A 19,086-nucleotide genomic window follows, 5' to 3' on the forward strand; every position below is an offset into this window, starting at 1 on the left:
CCCCACACTGGGACCCGCCGACCCCAGGCGGGAAGGGATTAGTGCCAATTAACTGCCTGTTAACAGGTAGTTAACAGGTAGTTTTTAGCCTAATCCCTATTTTGAGGGGTGTCGTGTGGGATTCCCGACGGCTCCAAACCACGCCAGTTTAGAGCAGGCGGGCCATCGGGTTGAAGGAGTTGGAAGGGTCGCGATGTCGGTGTTCAGGTGAGTGATGGGTGCATGAGTGCAAAGATAAGTGTGTTTGGTGTGTCTAAAGTGTGTAAAGAACTTTTACTTACCTGTACTTACCTTAACAGCCTTTCTTCCTGTAGGCGTCGGGAGCGCATCACTCAGCCGGCACATAAAGCAGAATGGCTGCGATTTGTGAAAAGTGACAGCCTTCAGCTTTGAGTGCGGCTGAGAGTTCTAACTGAGTCTGTGCAGAAGGACTCATGTTAGAACTCAGACTGTCAGTGTTTGGCAGCTTCAAACAGCTGTGAAACACTGATATTTCATCTGTCAAGAACTCTTGACAGATGAAATTGCAGTCTGTGATGTCACCTGTTGCCGGGTGGCCCTTAATTGGCCTGCTGAGCCCGCTGGGCGGGCTCAACAAGGTTAATCAAGGGAAAATCTCGCGGGTTGGCCGGACGTCGATGTAGGTGGGTCTAAAACCCGAAAGTTGTAGTCCCGCCTTCTTCCTGACAGCTTCGGGAAAATCGACCCCTTTGTGTTCTCCTCATAGCTTACTGCTCCACCTAGCATTATCAGCAAACTTGGATACATTAAACTTGGTCCCTTCATTTAGATTGTAAATAGCTGAGGCCCCAACACCGATCCTTGCGGCACCCCATTAGTTACAGCCTGCCAACTTCAAAAATTTCCGTTTATCCATACTCTCTGTGTTCTGTCCGTTAACCAATCCTCTATCCATGCTACTATATTACCCCCAACTATCTACCCTGCTAGTTACATCCTCAAAACACTCTATTAAATTTGTCAAACATGATTTCCCTTTCATAAAACTATGTTGACTCTGCCTAATCATGTTATGATTTTCTAAGTGACTTGATACCACTTCCTTAACAATGGAAGAACGTGAAGGCTTTGGAGAGAGTACAGAAGAGATTTACTAGAATGGGTCCAGGGATGAGTGGATAGACTGGAGAAGCTGGGGTTGTTCTTAGAGCAGAGAAGGCTAAGAGGAAATTTGATAGGGGAATTTAAAATCATGAAGGGTTTAAATAGAATAAATAAAGAGAAACTGTTTCCAGTGGCTGAAGGGTCGATAACCAGAGGGCACAGATTTAAGGTGATTGGCAAAAGAACCAGAGACATCAGGAAAAAAAATTTTATGCAACGAGTGGTTAGGATTTGGAATGCACTGCCTGATAGGGTGGTAGAAACAGATTGAATAGTAGCCTTCAAAAGGGAATTGGAGAAAAACTTGAAGGAGAAAAAATTGCAAGGATATGGGGAAAAAACAGGGGAGTGGGACAATCTCAATTGCTCTTCGAAAGAGCCGGCGCAGACTCAATGGGCCTAATAGCCTCCTATGCTGTACTATTCTATGGCCCGGAAGTTGCGGTCTGGATGATGGCGAACTAGTAGCGTTTGCCGTCATTCTGCCTTTGAAACTGACGCAACTTCGGGATTTGGTGCAGGCGCATGTGGAAATCCTGAAGTTACGGTCTGTCATTCACTGCTCCGACACAGGGCGCACTATGCGCCCCACCCCACGGAGCCGGCAATCAGTATAATCACTCAAATCAGAGAAACTGATGAAAATTCAGCTCTTCCGCAAAAAGCACGCTGTTAAATTCCCCACTAAAAGTTAGACCCAAAGGGATTAGGTGTAACTGGGGTTTTAACAGCGTATTGACTGCTAAACAAAGGTTGTGGGCCAGAAAAAACACTTTTAATTTTTGCAGTGTGAAATTTACCTATTTTAATAAAAATTAAAATTAAGGAACTTTAAAAAAAAACATTTTTTTAAGGTTTGTTCATTTTTAATTCAGGTTTGCCTTTTCCCCATGCGAGAGCCCCAATCTTTGATTTGCTCTAACGCTTTTTAAAGTTAGAATATTAAGAGCTTACTCACTTCCTTGTTTGCTGTCTGTGAAAATTCTGCATTTTGATTGGCTGCTTAGACAGCTTGTTGACGTCACAGCAGCTCACAAGGGAATCGCCACTATACTCTGTTGATTTGAATTGAATGCCAGAAAACCCAAACTTTGACACAGAGATCGCGAGATCTTTGTGCGAAGCTTACTTCGGGGCCAGGCGAACGCTTTTGCTTCACCGCTGACCGCAAATTCTGGGCCATCTTGTGAAGTTGGTACATCTCTGTACAACAATTGCACTCTTTCCACTAAACTGAGCTTACAGCTGCAGTGTGAATGCACTCTGAGACACGTGTTTAATGGGTGCATTGTGTGAACAAGATTGAATATCATCCGATCTGTTTTTCAGCGCCGACAAATCATCTTGTTTGATTCCAGATTAAAAACATTTGATCAAACGGCCAATATTTCTTAAGGCTAAAGGGATCAAGGGATATGGGGAGAAAGCAGGGACAGGGTACTGAATTTGGATGATCAGCCATGATCTCATTGAATGGCGGAACAGGCTCGAGGGGCCGAATGGCCTACTCCTGCTCCTATCTTCTATGTTTCAACAGAAAGCGCTGTCTGAACCTCAACCACAGTATAAAATGCAGCTTTAACCTAACTGTTCTGCCGTGTTATTAAGTAGTAGCCGCTGGGCTTAATCAGAGAAATACAGGGATACCTGAAGCGTGTATTTTAGTTACCAAACCTGCCTCTGCTGCTGTTTTACAGTCAGCTTGGTTTACTCCCAGTGGGTACAAAGACAGACACAGGGGATTGCTGTAGGGTTGGTTAAATCGTTTCATTCAGCCGAGAAGAACTATTTGGTTTGCAGCACAAACGAACTTTAGAATTATTTGCTTTAATTGAAGATTAATCAATATACTCACCATCGCCCGAGAGCGACATAAGTCCACGTTTACTTTTTTTATATAGAGAAATTGAATCAACCTAGGTTTGTAATCTCTGTTGTATCACGGAAGTTAATGTGTAAATAGGTTGTCTCACCTTCCTGTGTAATAAACCTTGCGATAAGATTGACCCACTGGGAGTCTGACCTATCTGTTGCAGCCCTGGCACGGTCAATGGAAAGTGACAGCGGAGTGTCAGTGGCCCCAGGTTCCTCTTCCTCAACATCGAGTTCAACAATTTCAGACCATAACCTCTGCCCCTATATTTTTTTTCATATTTTTTCTCTTTCTCACATGGCAGCTGTCGATCATTCAGCCATTGCCATTCACACTTCATCTAGAGTCATCTTTTGTTTCTTAACTTGTCCCATTACCGTCTCCTTTGGCCTTGCACCATCATCTCTTTTGTTTCTTAATCTCTCCTGCCTTCCATCATGGGATTGGGGTAAGGTACTGTCTTGGATAGAGAACTGGTTGGCAGACAGGAAGCAAAGAGTTGGAATAAATGGGTCTTTTTCCGAGTGGCAGGCAGTGACTAGTGGGGTACCGCAGGGATCGGTGCTAGGACCCCAGCTATTCACAATATATAGAAATGATCTAGATGAGGGAACTAGATGTAATATCTCCAAGTTTGCAGATGACACAAAGTTGGGTGGGCGTGTGTGCTGTGAGGAGGATGCAGAGAAACTCCAGTATGATTTGGACAGGTTGGGCAGATGCATGGCAGATGCAGTATAATGTGGATAAATGCGAGGTTATCCACTTCGGTGGCAAAAACAGGAAGACAGATTATTATCTGAACGGCAATAGATTGGGAGAAGGGGAAGTGCAACGAGACCTGGATGTCCTTGTGCACCAGTCGCTGAAGGTAAGCATGCAGGTGCAGCAGGCGGTTAAGAAGGCAAATGGTATGTTGGCCTTCATAGCGAGAGGATTCAAGTACAGGAACAAGGATGTCTTGCTGCAGTTGTACAGGGCCTTGGTGAGACCACACCTTGAGTATTGTGTGCAGTTTTGGTCGCCTTATCTGAGGAAGGATGTTCTTGCCATGGAGAGAGTTCAGCGAAGATTCACCAGACTGATACCTGGGATGGCAGGAATGACGTATGAGGAGAGATTGGGTCGATTAGGCTTATATTCGCTAGAGTTTAGAAGAATGAGAGGGGATCTCATTGAAACGTATAAAATTCTAACAGACTAGATGCAGGAAGGGTGTTCCCGAAGTGGGGGGGGGGGAGGGGGAGTCCAGAACCAGGGGTCACAGTCTAAGGATAAGGGGTAAGCCATTTAGGACAGAGATGAGGAGGAATTTCTTCACCCAGAGAGTGGTGAACCTGTGGAATTCACTGCCACACAGGGCAGTTGAGGCCAATTCATTAAATATATTCAAGAAGGAGTTGGATATATTTCTTGAGGCTAAAGGGATCAAGGGATATGGGGAGAAAGCAGGGACAGGGTACTGAATTTGGATGATCAGCCATGATCTCATTAAATGGCAGAGCGGGCTTGAGGGGCCGAATGGCCTACTCCTGCTCCTATCTTCTATGTTTCTATCCTATCGCAGACCTTCCCTCCCCCCTTTCCTGGCCCCTGCACTTGCTTAAAAACCTGTTACATCGCCAGCTTTTTCCAGTTCTGATGAAGGATCATCGACCTGAAACGTTAATTTTGTTTCTCTCTCTACAGATGCTGCCTGGCCTGCTGAGTATTTCCAGCATTTTCTGCTTTTATTTCCTCCTCCCTTAAATTCACCTCAGTTCCGATGAGTGATAAACAAAGGTGAAACACAGCCAACAATTCAAAAATACCCCGAAGGACTGGAAATCCCATCTGTATATGTGTCCAAATCAACCCGCAAACTTTCTGTGCGGTAACATTAACTAAATTTTGGGGAAAAAATGTTCAGTTGTGTTTGGATTCCTTTCGGGGTTTGCGGAAGTGTACACTTTTAAATATTTATGTATATCAGTATTATTCCCCCCCTCCGCTCCGCTCCATTGTCCAGTGCTGACTTTAAACTGCAGTTACTTGAAACTGTTGTCACTGAAAAGATGGACCAATATCGAAAAAAAACACAACTGTTGCTCTTCTCAAAGAATAAAACTACCCACCAAACACACACGCGTTATAATCAAGATTGCCATTGTAATAGAAGGGTGCAATTGTCTAAACCAACCTGTGGATGTCTCACAGAGCGGGTGGATAATTGCCAAGGTTTTGAATGGATTTCGTGCCTATTTCCTCCTCCTGTGGAGAATTAAATTATTAAATGCTCATTAAATGTGGGGTGGAGAGGAGAGAAGGGCTGATTTGTTTTTTTTGCAAAGTCATTGCAGACTACGCAGAATCCTTTGTACCTGTGATCAGGTGACTGAACTCGAAAGCACTCTTATGAAGGGTCGCTTGCAGCCAGCTGCTCATTCGGTGTGCGCCATGGCTCAGAGTGTCAAGTCTTTCTACGATCTCAGCGCTGTGACCCTGGACGGGGACAAGCTGGACTTCAATGTCTTAAGAGGAAGGGTGGTCCTGATTGAGAACGTCGCTTCTCTCTGAGGCACGACCACAAGGGATTTCACCCAGCTCAACGAGCTCCAGACCCGCTACCCGCACCGCTTCGTCGTGCTGGGCTTCCCTTGTAACCAGTTCGGCTTCCAGGTGAGTGAAGAATCTTCGCCACCGACCGCAACACGTGCTGCTGCCTTCCCCGCACCGACTTCCAATATGAATTTAGTCACCATTTGACCAAGACTGCCTTTTTTGAGGCAAATTTCTTTTTCCTGTTCATTACAGTTTTAAAATTCTTGGCTACTTTATGACTTTTTTGTGACAACCATTGTGCCTTTTTTATGATTTAGTAACTTTAATTTTAAGTTTTGGAAGGTGTACGCGGCCGGTGAAAGCGTGAATTTCTCGTGAGTTCTCACGGCGTAAATGCCTTTTTTCCTGAGTTTTCGCGGCTCTTTCCGCCGAACTTGCAATCTGGAGAAACCCGCCCCTGCGAAAATTCACCCTTCCCCGCACCCCAACACTTGCGTTTTAATTTGCTACTAAAAAGGCTTTACAGAATTCATGACTTAAGACAACTGGGTTTCATTTCGACTAATCGCTCTCTAATTTGATAGTAACTGAAGCGATTTGTAAAGTAGTTTGAGTTCGTCCGTTCCCCCGGTTGGCGTGAAGTCCCGGTGAAGCTGCAAACACAAGTGAAGGTTAACGGCGGACACTAATGTGTGGCGCTGAGCTTTAGTTCTCCACAGTCAACCGCTCAGAATAATCATCTGGAATCCACCTCCCAGGCAGAGGATGTGCAGCAAGTCGCCCCTCCCCATGGTTAAAGCGATGAGCGTACACTTCAGAGATTACATTGTTTAAACAAAGCTTTTTTATTTATTCAAAAGCTCCAGCCAGCTTTTCTTCTGCAACGTGGTCTCTATGGGCTTATGGCTGTTGTCCAAGCCAAACTTCCTGTAAAAAAAAAGCTTTAATTGCAACTTTTTTTACTATGGAAAGATTTCTTCCCATGAACTCTTTTACATGAGTCATTGGACCAATAATGTGAACAAACATTTGAACACCCCTTTTTTTAATCTTTACAATATTTCCCTCTTGCTTGGTATTGGAGCTTTGGTCTGGGGAGTAATTATTTAATCAACAAATTGAGGTCAGAAATGTTTAAAACTGCAGAGGATTGTCACTGCATTTTCTGCAGAAAAATTGTGCAGTAACTTTCTGGAGAATACATCAAGGTCCATTTTTTTTTGTTTTGGGTCTGTCTGAGATTAATCCCTTGTGCCTCCATCAAGCACCTTGGGATGTTTTCCTATGTTAAAGGTGCTATATAAATACAAGTTCTTGTTGATATTAACGTTAAAATTTTCCAGAATTTTTTTCTAACATGAAAAAGTATGTGCTTGTGTATATAAATGTTAATGCACTTTCAAACCAGCATGCATCTTTCAACAATTGGAAGATTAAATCTATAACTGACACTGCCGTAGTCAATTTTGGAGAGGGCTTGGAATTGAGGTGTCATTTTCTTTTTATCATGTTTGTTAATTGACAAAGTAAACCTTAACTTGGAGCCCTCTGCATATAGTTTTATTGGAATAATAAACACACAAATTTTCAATTTGGGTTTTATGATCCATTTTCTCTTTTTTTTTTAAAACAAATTTTAGGAAAACTGTCACAATGAGGAGGTACTTAATTCTCTGAAGTATGTCCGTCCTGGAGGTGGCTTTCACCCCAATTTCACCATGCTCCAGAAGTGTGAGGTCAATGGTGCTGGTACACACCCTGTCTTCACCTTCCTGAAGGAGAAGCTTCCCATTCCTGATGATGATCCTACATCCTTAATGAAAGATCCCAAATTCTTCACATGGAGCCCCATCTGCCGATCGGACATCGCCTGGAATTTTGAGAAATTCCTCATCGGACCTGAAGGAGAACCTTTCAAACGCTACAGCAAAATGTTCCAAACCATCCAGATTGAACCTGACATCCAAAGGTTACTGAAAGTTGCCAAGTAGAGGTGTAGAGAATCCAAGTTATCAGAATAAGCAAGGAGGCAGGGTTATATTTCTTTACATATCATTCTTCACTAGAAAAGTTGCATAATCCTTTGTTGACCTTATAAGTATAAACCTTAAATCAAACAATTCATTTTTATACCTTTTTTTGAGGACTGCAGTGATATCTCTGAACCCAATCATTTGATCTCTTTGCCTGTCTTCCTTTCTGCTGACAAGCTTTTTCATTGCCTATTGATTTACCTTGTCGTTTTTCCCAACCTTTGTGTTTCAGCCTGCTATCTAGGCTTCTTAATGCTCTAAAAATCCTTTGATTTGAAGAAATACTTCAACTGCATGTTGCAGATGGCTTCTTCTATCACATTAGATAGTTTTGGAACTTTTTTTAACATTTTGTCTCATCCATTCATATGGAAACTCACTCAAAAGGGTCTTTATCTGTCCTAAGTTTAAAATAATGAGATTTAGCTTTGCACACAATTGGGCATTGATGCAGTCCTCCTGGGTGTTTTCAATAAGCAAGGAATACATCACCTGTAAAGGTCAGACGAGGAAAGTTTGGCATATTGAGCCACAACAGTAATTATAAAGCGACACTACACTTAATGTAAAACTGTAATGTGTTTGTGCTACTAATTTGCCAACCACCTGTGGCATTTCTAAATTGTTCTGCAACAAACCCAAAAGGGCCTAGGATTTGCTTGTCTGAATTTATGGATTTTAGAAATAGTCCTACTTCCTTAAGTTTTTTTAAACAGTTCTTTCATTCTTCAGAACTTTACAGAATGAAGGTGTCCTCCTAAACCCAATAGGGAAGGTGCCAGAAAAACACAAAGTTGCTGAATTTTCTGGATGTTACTGTTTAACTTCTTGGAAGTGTGGATTTTGTGTACCAAAAATGACCAATAAAAGAATATCTGGAAAAAAAAAAAAAATTGTCCTTGGTGTTTTAATAACATTTTGCCAATTGCAGACCTACAAATTTCTCAATTTAAAAACAATTGATTTAATTTCAGCAAGGCAAAGAATAACCACAGAAGAATCAGTCACTTGGGCCGAGTAGTTCTGGATGAAGAGCTCTCGTTCTTTCATGTTCCATATTTAAAAATTCTCATTTAACCCTGAAACTGCATTATTTTTTTAGTCCTGGGTATGTAGAATTCTTCATTCCTTTCTGATTAGTTTCCACGAACTACCTGAAATTGATGAGCATCTGATTAGCAATCGAATTGCAAAGCCACAGAGTGGTTATCACTTTCCTGTTGGCTTCATATTTGTTAAATCGGTTTCTCTCTTCTCCTGCGTAGGCACAAAAAAGATAACATTTGTATTTGCCAGCTTGCATTTGTTTTACCAAACCTCATACCAGAGAGGATATCTTTCATTGGAGAAAAGTGACATTTTGTGAGATATAGAAAAAGAATATATGGTCTAGTACAAAGTGGCAAACAACTGAAAAATACAGACATGCATCAATAGCTGAAGATGGGAACATATACACCAGAGAAAGGCTGAAGGGGCCTGAGATGGAAATTACAAATCCTAATATACTCTGGGTGAGGGAGCCAACATATCCTGATTCTTAGAGAGTGGTAAGTGATGGGTACTTAAGAAGTACTCAAAATAAATGATACAATTTTAATTATTTTCAAGCTTGTCAATAATACCAGAAGCAGGTACTGGAAAATTAATACAGAAAATGTGCAACAGGTCAGTCAATATGTAGAAGAGAGGTTAACGTTTTGGGTGTCATGCCCAAAACATTGACCTCATTTTAATTAAGTCTTGGAAACTTGATGTTTAATAAATATATTTTTAAAAATCTAGGCTGATATTCCAGTGGAGTGCTGCACTGTTGGAGGTGCTATCTTTTGGATGAGACGGTAAAGCGAAGCCCCATCTTCCTGTCAAGTGGACTTAAAAGATCCTATGGCACTATTTTGAGGAAGAGCAGGGGAGTTATCCCCAGTGTCCTAGCCAATATTTATCCCTCAATTAACATAAGATGTAAGAGTAGGTCATTTGGCCCCTCGAGCCTGCTCCGCCATTCAATAAGATCATGGCTGATCTGATCTTGGCCTCAAATCCACTTCGCTGCCCGCTCTCTAACCTTGGACTCCCTTATCGTTCAAAAATCTGTCCATCTCCACCTTAAATATATTCAATGACCCAGTCTCCACAGCTCCCTGGGGAAGAGAATTCCAAAGATTCACAACCCTCAAGAAGAAATTCCTCCTCATTTCTGATTTTAAAAGGGTGCCCCCTTATTCTGAAATTATGCCCCCTAGTTCTAGATTTCCCCCCACGAAGGGAAACATCCTCTCTGCATCTACCCTGTCAAGCCCCTTCAGAATCTTATGTTTCAATAAGATCCCCTCTCATTCTTCTAAACTTCAATGAGTATAGGCCCAACCTACTCAAAGGGGTTGTCTTATGAAGAAAAGTTATCTCCAGAATCAACCTCGTGAACCTTCTCTGAACTGCCGCCAATGCAAGTATATATCCTTAAAGGAGACCAAAACTGTACGCAGTACTCCAGGTGTGGTCTCACCAATGTACAGTTGTAACAAGACTTCCCTACTTTTATACTCCATTCCCTTTGCAATAAAGGCCAACATACCATTGGCCTTCCTAATTACTTGCTGTACCTGCATGCTAACTTTTTGTGATTCATTTACAAGGAACCCCAGATCCCTCTGTACCTCAGCATTTTGTAATCTCTCCCTATTTAAAAAATTTGCTTTTTTATTTTTCCTACCAAAGTGGATAACCTTGCACTTTCCCACATTAAACTCCATCTGCTAGATTTTTGCCCACTCCGTTAGCCTATCTATATCCCTTTGGAGATTCTTTGTGTCCTCCACACAATTTGCTTTCCCACCTATCTTTGTATCATCAGCAAATTTGGCTACATTACACTCTGTCCCTTCATCCAAGTCGTTAATATAGATTGTAAATAGTTGAGGCCCCAGCACTGATCCCTGCAGCACCCCACTAGTTACAGTTTGCCAAACTGAAAATGCCCCATTTATCCTGACTCTGTTTTCTGTTAGTTAGCCAATCCTCTATCCATGCCAAGATATTACCCCCAACACTGAGCTCTTATCTTGTGTAGTAACCTTTTATGTGGCACCTTCTCAAATGCCTTCCGGAAATCCAAATATACCACATCTACTGGTTCCCCTTCATCCACCTTGCTCATTACATCCTCAAAGAACTCCAACAAATTTGTCAAACATGATTTCCCTTTCATAAAACCATGCTGACTGCTTGACTATATTATGATTTTCTAAATGTCCTGCTATCACCTCTTTAATGATGGACTCCAGTATTTTTCCAATGATAGATGTGATATACCTATCAATTCGTCCAATAAAAAGCGACGAGTTAGGAACGTAACTAAAGGTTTTTATTGACTAAATAACAGAGCCCACCCTCGTGGGTGATCGGGTCCAACAAGGAGGAATACCAGCCAGTCGACTACCTTTATACCTGGGCAGGTAGGTGGAGCCATGGGCGGAGTCGGAGGTGGTCAGCCCAGGTATAACAGCGCGACAAGAGGCGACCTCGTATAGTGATACAACAGTGAGAACAGTGAGAACAATACAACAGTGATAACTATAGTGTAACGATAGTGAACGATAAAAGTGGTTTACCACATTCACCCCTTGTTTAGATTTGAGTCCGGCGGGGTGAAGTGTACTACCAGTTCTGGTATGTCAGTCTGTCCGGAGGCCTCGTAAGCCTCTCCGTTCGTCGCAGCGGCGGTGCTGCATTATCCCGTGTTAATGCTGGTGTCTGCGTGGTCGGCGAAGGCTCGTGGGGTTCCGGCATGCCGTCTACCTGGGCTGGAATTGGGGGGGTGGTGGGGGGGGGGGTAAAGGTGGTGTCTCCGGAGTGCCCGAGGGTGCGAGGTCTCGTAAGGAGACTGTGTCCTCCCGCCCGTCTGGGTAAGCCACGTAGGCGTACTGGGGGTTGGCGTGCAGGAGGTTCACTCTCTCGACCAGGGGGTCCGTTTTATGGGCCCTCACGTGCTTTCGCAGCAAGACGGGCCCCGGAGAGGTCAGCCAGGTTGGTAGAGTGGTTCCCGTAGTCGACTTCCTGGGGAAAACAAACATTCGTTCATGGGGGGTGGCGTTAACGGCAGTGCAAAGTAGTGACCGGATGGAGTGCAGCGCTGTCGGGAAGACTTCCTGCCAGCGGGAGGTTGGGAGGCCCTTAGACTTTAAGGCTAAGAGGACGGCCTTCCATACCGTCGCGTTCTCTCTTTCCACCTGGCCGTTCCCTCGGGGGTTGTAGCTGGTGGTCCTGCTTGCTGCAGTACCTCTCGCTAGTAGGAACTGACGGGAGTTCCTCGCTCATGAAGGAGGAGCCCCGGTCACTATGTATATAGTTCGGGAACCCGAACAAGGCGAAGAGGTCGTTCAGGCACTTGATGACCGTGGTACTGGTCATGTCTGGGCAGGGGAAGGCAAAAGGGAAACGGGAGTACTCATCAACGATGTTGAGGAAGTACACATTGCGGTCAGATGACGGTAGAGGCCCCTTAAAGTCGATGCTCAGGCGCTCGAAGGGGCGGGTGGCCTTGATCAGGCTTGCTCTGTCCGGCCTATAGAAGTGCGGTTTGCACTCGGCGCAGGTCTGGCAGTTCCTGGTCATGGTCCTGACCTCCTCGATGGAGTAGGTCAGGTTGCGGGCCTTAATGAAATGGTAAAGTCTGGTGACCCCGGGGTGGCAGAGGTCGTTGTGGAGGGTCTGAAGTCTATCAATATGCGCGCTGGCGCATGTAATTCGTGAAAGAGCATCAGGGGGTTCGTTCAGCTTACCTGGCCGGTACAAGATATCATAATCGTAGGTGGATAGCTCGATTCTCCACCTCAAGATCTTGTCATTCTTGATTTTGCCCCTCAGCTTGTTATTAAACATGAAAGCAACCGAACGTTGGTCGGTGAGGAGGGTAAATCGTTTGCCTGCCAGGTAATGCCTCCAGCACCGTACCGCCTCCACAATTGCCTGGGCTTCCTTCTCGACCGACGAGTGTCGGATCTCGGGGCCCTGTAGGGTCCTTGAGAAGAAGGCCACCGGCCTCCCCTCCTGGTTAAGGGTAGCGGCTAGGGCGAAGTCGGATGCATCGCTCTCCACTTGGAAGGGGATGGACTCATCCACTGCGTGCATTGTGGCCTTGGCTATGTCTCCCTTGATGAGGGAGAAGGCTGCGCACGCTTCCTCCGTGAGGGGGAAGGATGTGGACTTCATGAGGGGTCTGGCTTTGTCCGCATAATTGGGCACCCATTGGGCATAGTAGGCGAAGAGCCCCAGGGTTCTCTTAAGTGCCTTAGGGCAGTGGGGGAGGGGTAGCTCCATGAGGGGGCGCATTCTTTCGGGGTCGGGGCCGATGAGTCCGTTCTCTACTACACAGCCAAGGATGGCAAGGCGCGAGGTGTTAAACACACATTTCTCCTTATTGTAGGTGAGGTTCAGCCGTTGGGCTGTACGGAGGAATTTCTCCAGATTCACGTCATGGTCCTGCCGGTCGCGGCCGCAGATGGTGACGTTATCTAGATAGGGGAATGTGGCCTGCAGTCCGTTCTGGTCAACCATCCAGTCCATCTCCCTTTGGAAGACCGAGACCCCGTTGGTGACACCGAAGGGGACCCTAAGGAAGTGGTATAGGCGCCCATTCGCCTCGAAGGCAGTGTACTGGCGGTCCTCGGGGTGGATAGGGAGTTGGTGGTAGGCCGATTTAAGGTCGATGGTCGAGAATACGCGGTATTGTGCAATCTGATTGACCATGTCAGATATGCGGGGAAGGGGGTATGCGTCCAGCTGGGTGTATCTGTTTATGGTCTGGCTGTAGTCGATGACCAGGCGATTTTTATCGCCGGTCTTAACGACCACGACCTGGGCACGCCAGGGGCTGTTGCTCCCCTCGATAATGCCCTCTTTCAGGAGGCGCCGCACCTCAGAGCTAATGAAGGCTCTGTCCCCAGCGCTGTACCGCCTGCTCTTGGTAGCGACGGGTTTGCAGTCGGGGGTGAGGTTAGCGAACAGGGAAGGTGGCGGCACCTTGAGGGTGGATAGGCTGCAGGTGTTACGCGGTGGGCGGTTTAACATTCGCTGGTTGTCGACTGTGAGTGGGGGGAGGGGTCCACCGTATGCTAGGGTTACACTTTGGAGGTGGGATTGGAAGTCCAGCCCTAGTAGGACGGCAGCGCAGAGCTGGGGGAGGACGAGGAGTTTAAAATTTTTATACTCCGTACCCTTAACCGACAAGGTCACAACACAGTAGCCGCTAATGTCCGTGGCGTGGGACCTCGATGCCATCGAGATTCGGTTGCGCGTTGGCAGGACAGGGAGGGAGTAGTGGCTCACCGTGTCTGGGTGGATGAAGCTCTCCGTGCTTCCGCTGTCGAACAGGCAGGTCGTGGCGTGGCCGTTTACTTTGATGTCCATCATCGACTTGGACAGGTGGTGTGGGCGGGCTTGATCCAGAGTGACGGAGGCTAGTGTGTAGGTAAGTGAGTCGTTGTCGTCTGCGGGCGAGGCGGTCGTCGGGTCCGGGGGCCCGGTGGCAGTCGGGCGTGGTGGGTAAAATGGCGTCTCCCACGAGGTAGGACAAAATGGCGGAGAAGATGGCTGCCCCCATAACTCACATGAGGCACTATTGGGGTCGGTTGCCTTGATCAAAGATGGCCACCCCCATGACTCACGTGTGGGGATGCTGGCCTCAGTTGCCTTGAAAGAAGATGGCCGCCCCCACAGTTCGCATGAGGCACTGCTGGCCTCTGAAGATCCGCTCCTGCAAGCCTTAGAGAAGTGGCCTTTCTTCCTGCAGGTTGAGCAGGTAGAGTTCCTGGCTGGGCAGCGCGACCTCGGGTGCTTCTCCTGGCCGCAAAAGAAGCAGCCGGCGGCCCGATCGCGGGTGCCCGATGTCGGAGCCGGTACCGGGGGTGGCGGTCCCGGTCGGGTCCGGGACGCCGACGCTGAGGTAGGTCCCGGGGGCGGCGCTGCGAAGGGTATTGCGGTAGGGGTCGGGCCCGAGTCCCAGGGTCGCGAGCAGTACCTGGAAAACGCCTCCTGGTCCTGATGGGCCACCTCTAGGGAGAGAGCGAGGGCTTCAGCTTTGTCCAGGTCGAGGTCTTTAGCTTCAAGCAGTCTTTGCCGTGAGTAGTCGGACCGTAGGCCTTTCACAAAGGCATCGCGGATATTATCTTCCGTATTTTCAACAGCCGTCACCGCTTTAAAGTCACAGTTCCTGCCGAGTGCTCTTAGCGCCCGTAAAAATTCAGCTACAGACTCTCCTGGCTGTTGCGGGCGGGATCTCAGGAGGTGCCTGGTGTACATGTAATTTACCGGGCTCCGGTACTGCTGTTTCAGTAGGTTGATAGCGGCCTCGTATGTAGTCGTGTCCTGGATGAGTGCGTATACTCTCGGGCTCGCTTGGGCGTTCAGAACTCTTAGTTTGGATCTCTGAGGGACGCCGGATTCTTCCAGGTAGGATTCGAAGCAGTCCAGCCAGTGTTTGAAGTTGAGGGCTGAGTTTGCTGCCTGTGGGTTTAGATCCAGGTACGGTGGTTTGAGGGCTTGCAGCCAAGCCGGCTGGTATGGCTGGTGTAGCCCGGTGTCTGAAAGCTGCTGTGGCTGTGCTTCTGGGAGGGCTTCTGGCTGGCCAGTAGTAGACATCTTTAAAATTTAGTCAATAAAATTGATATACCTATCAATTCGTCCAATAAAAAGCGACGAGTTAGGAACGTAACTAAAGGTTTTTATTGACTAAATAACAGAGCCCACCCTCGTGGGTGATCGGGTCCAACAAGGAGGAATACCAGCCAGTCGACTACCTTTATACCTGGGCAGGTAGGTGGAGCCATGGGCGGAGTCGGAGGTGGTCAGCCCAGGTATAACAGCGCGACAAGAGGCGACCTCGTATAGTGATACAACAGTGAGAACAGTGAGAACAATACAACAGTGATAACTATAGTGTAACGATAGTGAACGATAAAAGTGGTTTACCACAAGATGTTAGGCTAACTTTCTGTCTCCCTCCTTTCTTAAATAGGGGTGTTACATTTGTGGTTCTCCAGTCCGCTGGGACCTTTCCAGAATCCAGGGAATTTTGGTAGATTATAACCAATGCATCCACTATCTCTGCAGCCACCTCCTTTAAGACTCTAGGATGCACGCCATCGGGTCCAGGGGACTTGTCCACCTTTAGTCCCATTAGTTTGCCTAGTACTTTCTAGTGATAGTGATTGTTTTAAGTCCCACCCCCACCCCAATAGTCCCTTGATTATCCATTATTGGGATGCTTTTAGTGTCTTCTACCTTGAAGACTGATATAAAATATTTGTTCAAAGTCTCTGCCATTTCCCTGTTTCCCATTATTAATTCCCCAGACTCATCCTCCAGAGGACCAACATTTAGTTTAGCTACTCTTTTTTATATACCTGTAGAAGCTCTTGCTGTCTTTTTATATTTCTTACTAGCTTACTCTCTCTCATAAGCTATCTTCTCTATCATTTTTTTAGTGGTCTTTTGTTGGTTTTTAAAAATTTCCCAATCCTCTGGCCTTTCACTATTCTTCACAACATTGTATGCTTTTGTTTTCAATTTGATACCATCCTTCCTTAGTTAGCCAAGGATGGTTCATCCTTCTCTTAGAGTCTTTCTTTCTCACTGGAATATATCTTTGAGAGTTATGAAATATCTCCTTAAATATTTGCCACTGCTTTTCCACAGTCCTAGCCTGTAATATATTTTCCCAGTCCACTTTAACCAAGTCTGCCTTCATACCTTTGTAATCACCTTTGTTTAAGTTCAGGACACTAGTTTGAGACCTAATTTTCTCACCCTCAAACTGAATTTGAAATTCTACCATGCTATGATCACTCTTCCCAAGAGGGTCCTTCACTTCGAGATCATTAATTAATCCAGCCTCGTTAAACATTACCAGATCTAAAATAGTTTTCTCCCTGGTTGGTTCCACAACATATTGTTCCAAGAAACCATCCCGTATATACTCTTAAGAACTCTTCCTCAAGTCTACCTTTGCCAATTTGCTTTGTCCAATCAATATGAAGATTAAAATCTCCCATGATTATAGCTGTACCTTTCTTACAAGCCTCTATTATTTCTTGATTTATTCTCTGTCCTACCATGTGGCTACTGTTCGGGGGCCTGTAGACCACTCCCGCCAGTGACTTTTTACCCTTATTATTTCTTATCTCCACCCAAACTGATTCTACGTCTTGATCTTCTAGGCCAATATCATTTCTCATTACTGCACTGATCTCATCCCTTATTAACAGAGCTACACCACCTCCTTTTCCTTTCTGCCTATCCTTACGAAATGGCAAATGCCCATGAATATTCAGTTCCCAGCCTTGGTCACCTTGCAACCACGTCACTGTAATGGCTATCAGATCATACCCATTTATTTCTATTTGTGCTATCAACTCATCTATCTTGTTAGGAATGCTGTGTGCGTTCAGATATAGAGCTTTTAATTTTGTCTTTTTACCATTTTTCCCTACTCTGACCCCTCTTTCTGATGCACTCTTATGTTTATATGCTCTGTCCCTTCCTGTCACACTCTGGTTATCATTACCCCTATCGCTACCCTGCACTTGTGCCTTCTCATTTTTCTTTGACTTTTTTAATTTCCGCTCAGCGTATCAATTCCCCCCCCCCCCTTCCCACCAATATTTAGTTTAAAACCCTAGTTATTCGATTCGCCAGGACACTGGTCCCAGCCTGGTTCAAATGAAGCCTGTCCCGACGGAACAGCTTCCTCTTATCCCAGTACTGGTGCCAGTGCCCCAGGAATCGAAACCAATTTCTCCCACACCAAACTTTGAGCCACTCGTCATCTCTCTGATCTTATTTACCCTATGCCAATTTGCACATGGCTCAGGTAGTAATCCAGAGATTATTACCTTTGTGATTCTGCTTTTTAATTTAGCCCCTAGCTACTCATACTCCCTCAGCAGAACCTCTTTCTTTGCCCTACCTATGTCATTGGTACCTACATGGACCACGACAACTGGATCTTTCCCCTCCCACTCTTAAGTTCCTCTCCAGCCCAGAGGAGATGTCCTTTACCCTGGCACCGAGCAGGCAACTCAGCCTTCGGGACTCACGCTCTTGGCTGCAGAGAACAGTATCTATCGCCCTAACTATACTGTCCCCTACCACTATCACATTTCTTTTTGCTTCCCCCACTTGAATGGCTCCCTGTGCCACGGTGCTGTGGTCAGTTTGCTCATACTCTCTGTGCGGGTGAGAGCAGGGAGGAAGAACCTCGTACCTATTGGACAAGAGCAAGGGCTGAGGCTCCTCCACCACTCCCTCCTGGTTCCCCATACCCGCCTTGCTCGTAGTCACACCCACCTATCCCTGGCCACGGACCAAATTTGAATTAATTAATCTAAGGGGTGTGACTGCCTCCTGGAACACAGCGCCCAGGTAACTCTCCCCCCTCCCTGATGTGTCGCAGTGTTTGAAGCTCGGACTCCAGCTCATCAGCATGGAGCCGAAGTTCCGCGAGTCACCACATTTACTGCAAATGTGGTCGCCGTGGACCTCAATGGTGTCCACCAGCTCGCACATGTTACAGCAGTAACACATCGCCTGTCCTGCCATCTCTAATTTATTTTAATTAATTAAGTGTTTAAGTTTAGTTTTTAATCCTGGCTCTTAATTTAAACCAATGACCAAGAAAAGAGAGAAATACTGACCAACCAATCACTTTCCTGTGCCGTCACTCCTTGTTTTTGTTTTCAGATCCGCTGCCTCTGCTCTCGGGCCTTGCTCTGCCGCGCTGTTTATTTGCTCCGCCTCTGCTCTCGCTCCCGCTCATCACTAAAACAGATTATCTGGTCATTATCATAATGCTGTTTGTGGGAGCTTGCTGTGTGCAATTGGCTGCCACATTTCCAACATTACAACAGTGACTACACATCAAAAATTGGCTGTAAAGCACTTTGGGACGTCTGGTAATTGCTGGTAAAATAATGGCGAGTTCATGGCGCCCGCCATTATTAATGTGTAAAAAGCCCAACAATTTGTGGTGAGGAAGAGATACACCACGAGTTATAAACTGCCACAAATTGCTGGACGATTTGCGCCGCTCTGCTGTTAGCCTTGCAAAAAAATTGCTGGATTTGCACCGTAAATACAAATGAATCTTGCTGCAGACATTTACGACTGGTATTTTATGCCATTAAGCACCCTGCTAATGACATGATTTATGGTCCTGGTATGAAACTCAACCTTGGGAGGCCCAGAAAGGGAATAATTGAAACTGGAGTATCACACCCTCGGGTTAGTAAATTGTTCCTAGAGGCTTTTTAAGTGTTTAATTTTTTTCTTACTTTTCTGTCTTTTTTTCTCTCTCTCTTAGTCCAATCTTCCTTTCCCTCTCTCTATTTCTCTTTCTGTATCTAATTTGACTAATTCACCCTATTTCCTCTGTCGTTCCCTCTGTTTCTTTCTTTATCCATAAAATTTAATTGGCTAAGGAGATAGACCATTGGACTCAACGTTCAGGAGGTCCCA

The 19,086-nt window shown here is 45.8% G+C and overlaps 1 protein-coding gene across 1 annotated transcript; it reads left to right on the top strand.

Moving 5' to 3' along the window:
- The first annotated feature begins 5,291 nt into the window (after window positions 1-5,291).
- gpx2 (glutathione peroxidase 2) lies at window positions 5,292-8,465 on the top strand. The gene is made up of 2 exons (XM_086003566.1): window positions 5,292-5,656; window positions 7,180-8,465. The coding sequence occupies exons 1-2, from the start codon at window positions 5,393-5,395 to the stop codon at window positions 7,528-7,530; spliced, it is 615 nt and encodes a 204-aa protein (XP_085859692.1). The 5' UTR covers window positions 5,292-5,392; the 3' UTR covers window positions 7,531-8,465.
- The last annotated feature ends 10,621 nt before the right edge of the window (window positions 8,466-19,086 follow it).

The sequence above is a fragment of the Somniosus microcephalus genome, chromosome 12, assembly GCF_052327205.1.
Source record: "Somniosus microcephalus isolate GS21.2 chromosome 12, FLI_Smic_1.0, whole genome shotgun sequence".
Classification (NCBI taxonomy): domain Eukaryota; kingdom Metazoa; phylum Chordata; class Chondrichthyes; order Squaliformes; family Somniosidae; genus Somniosus; species Somniosus microcephalus.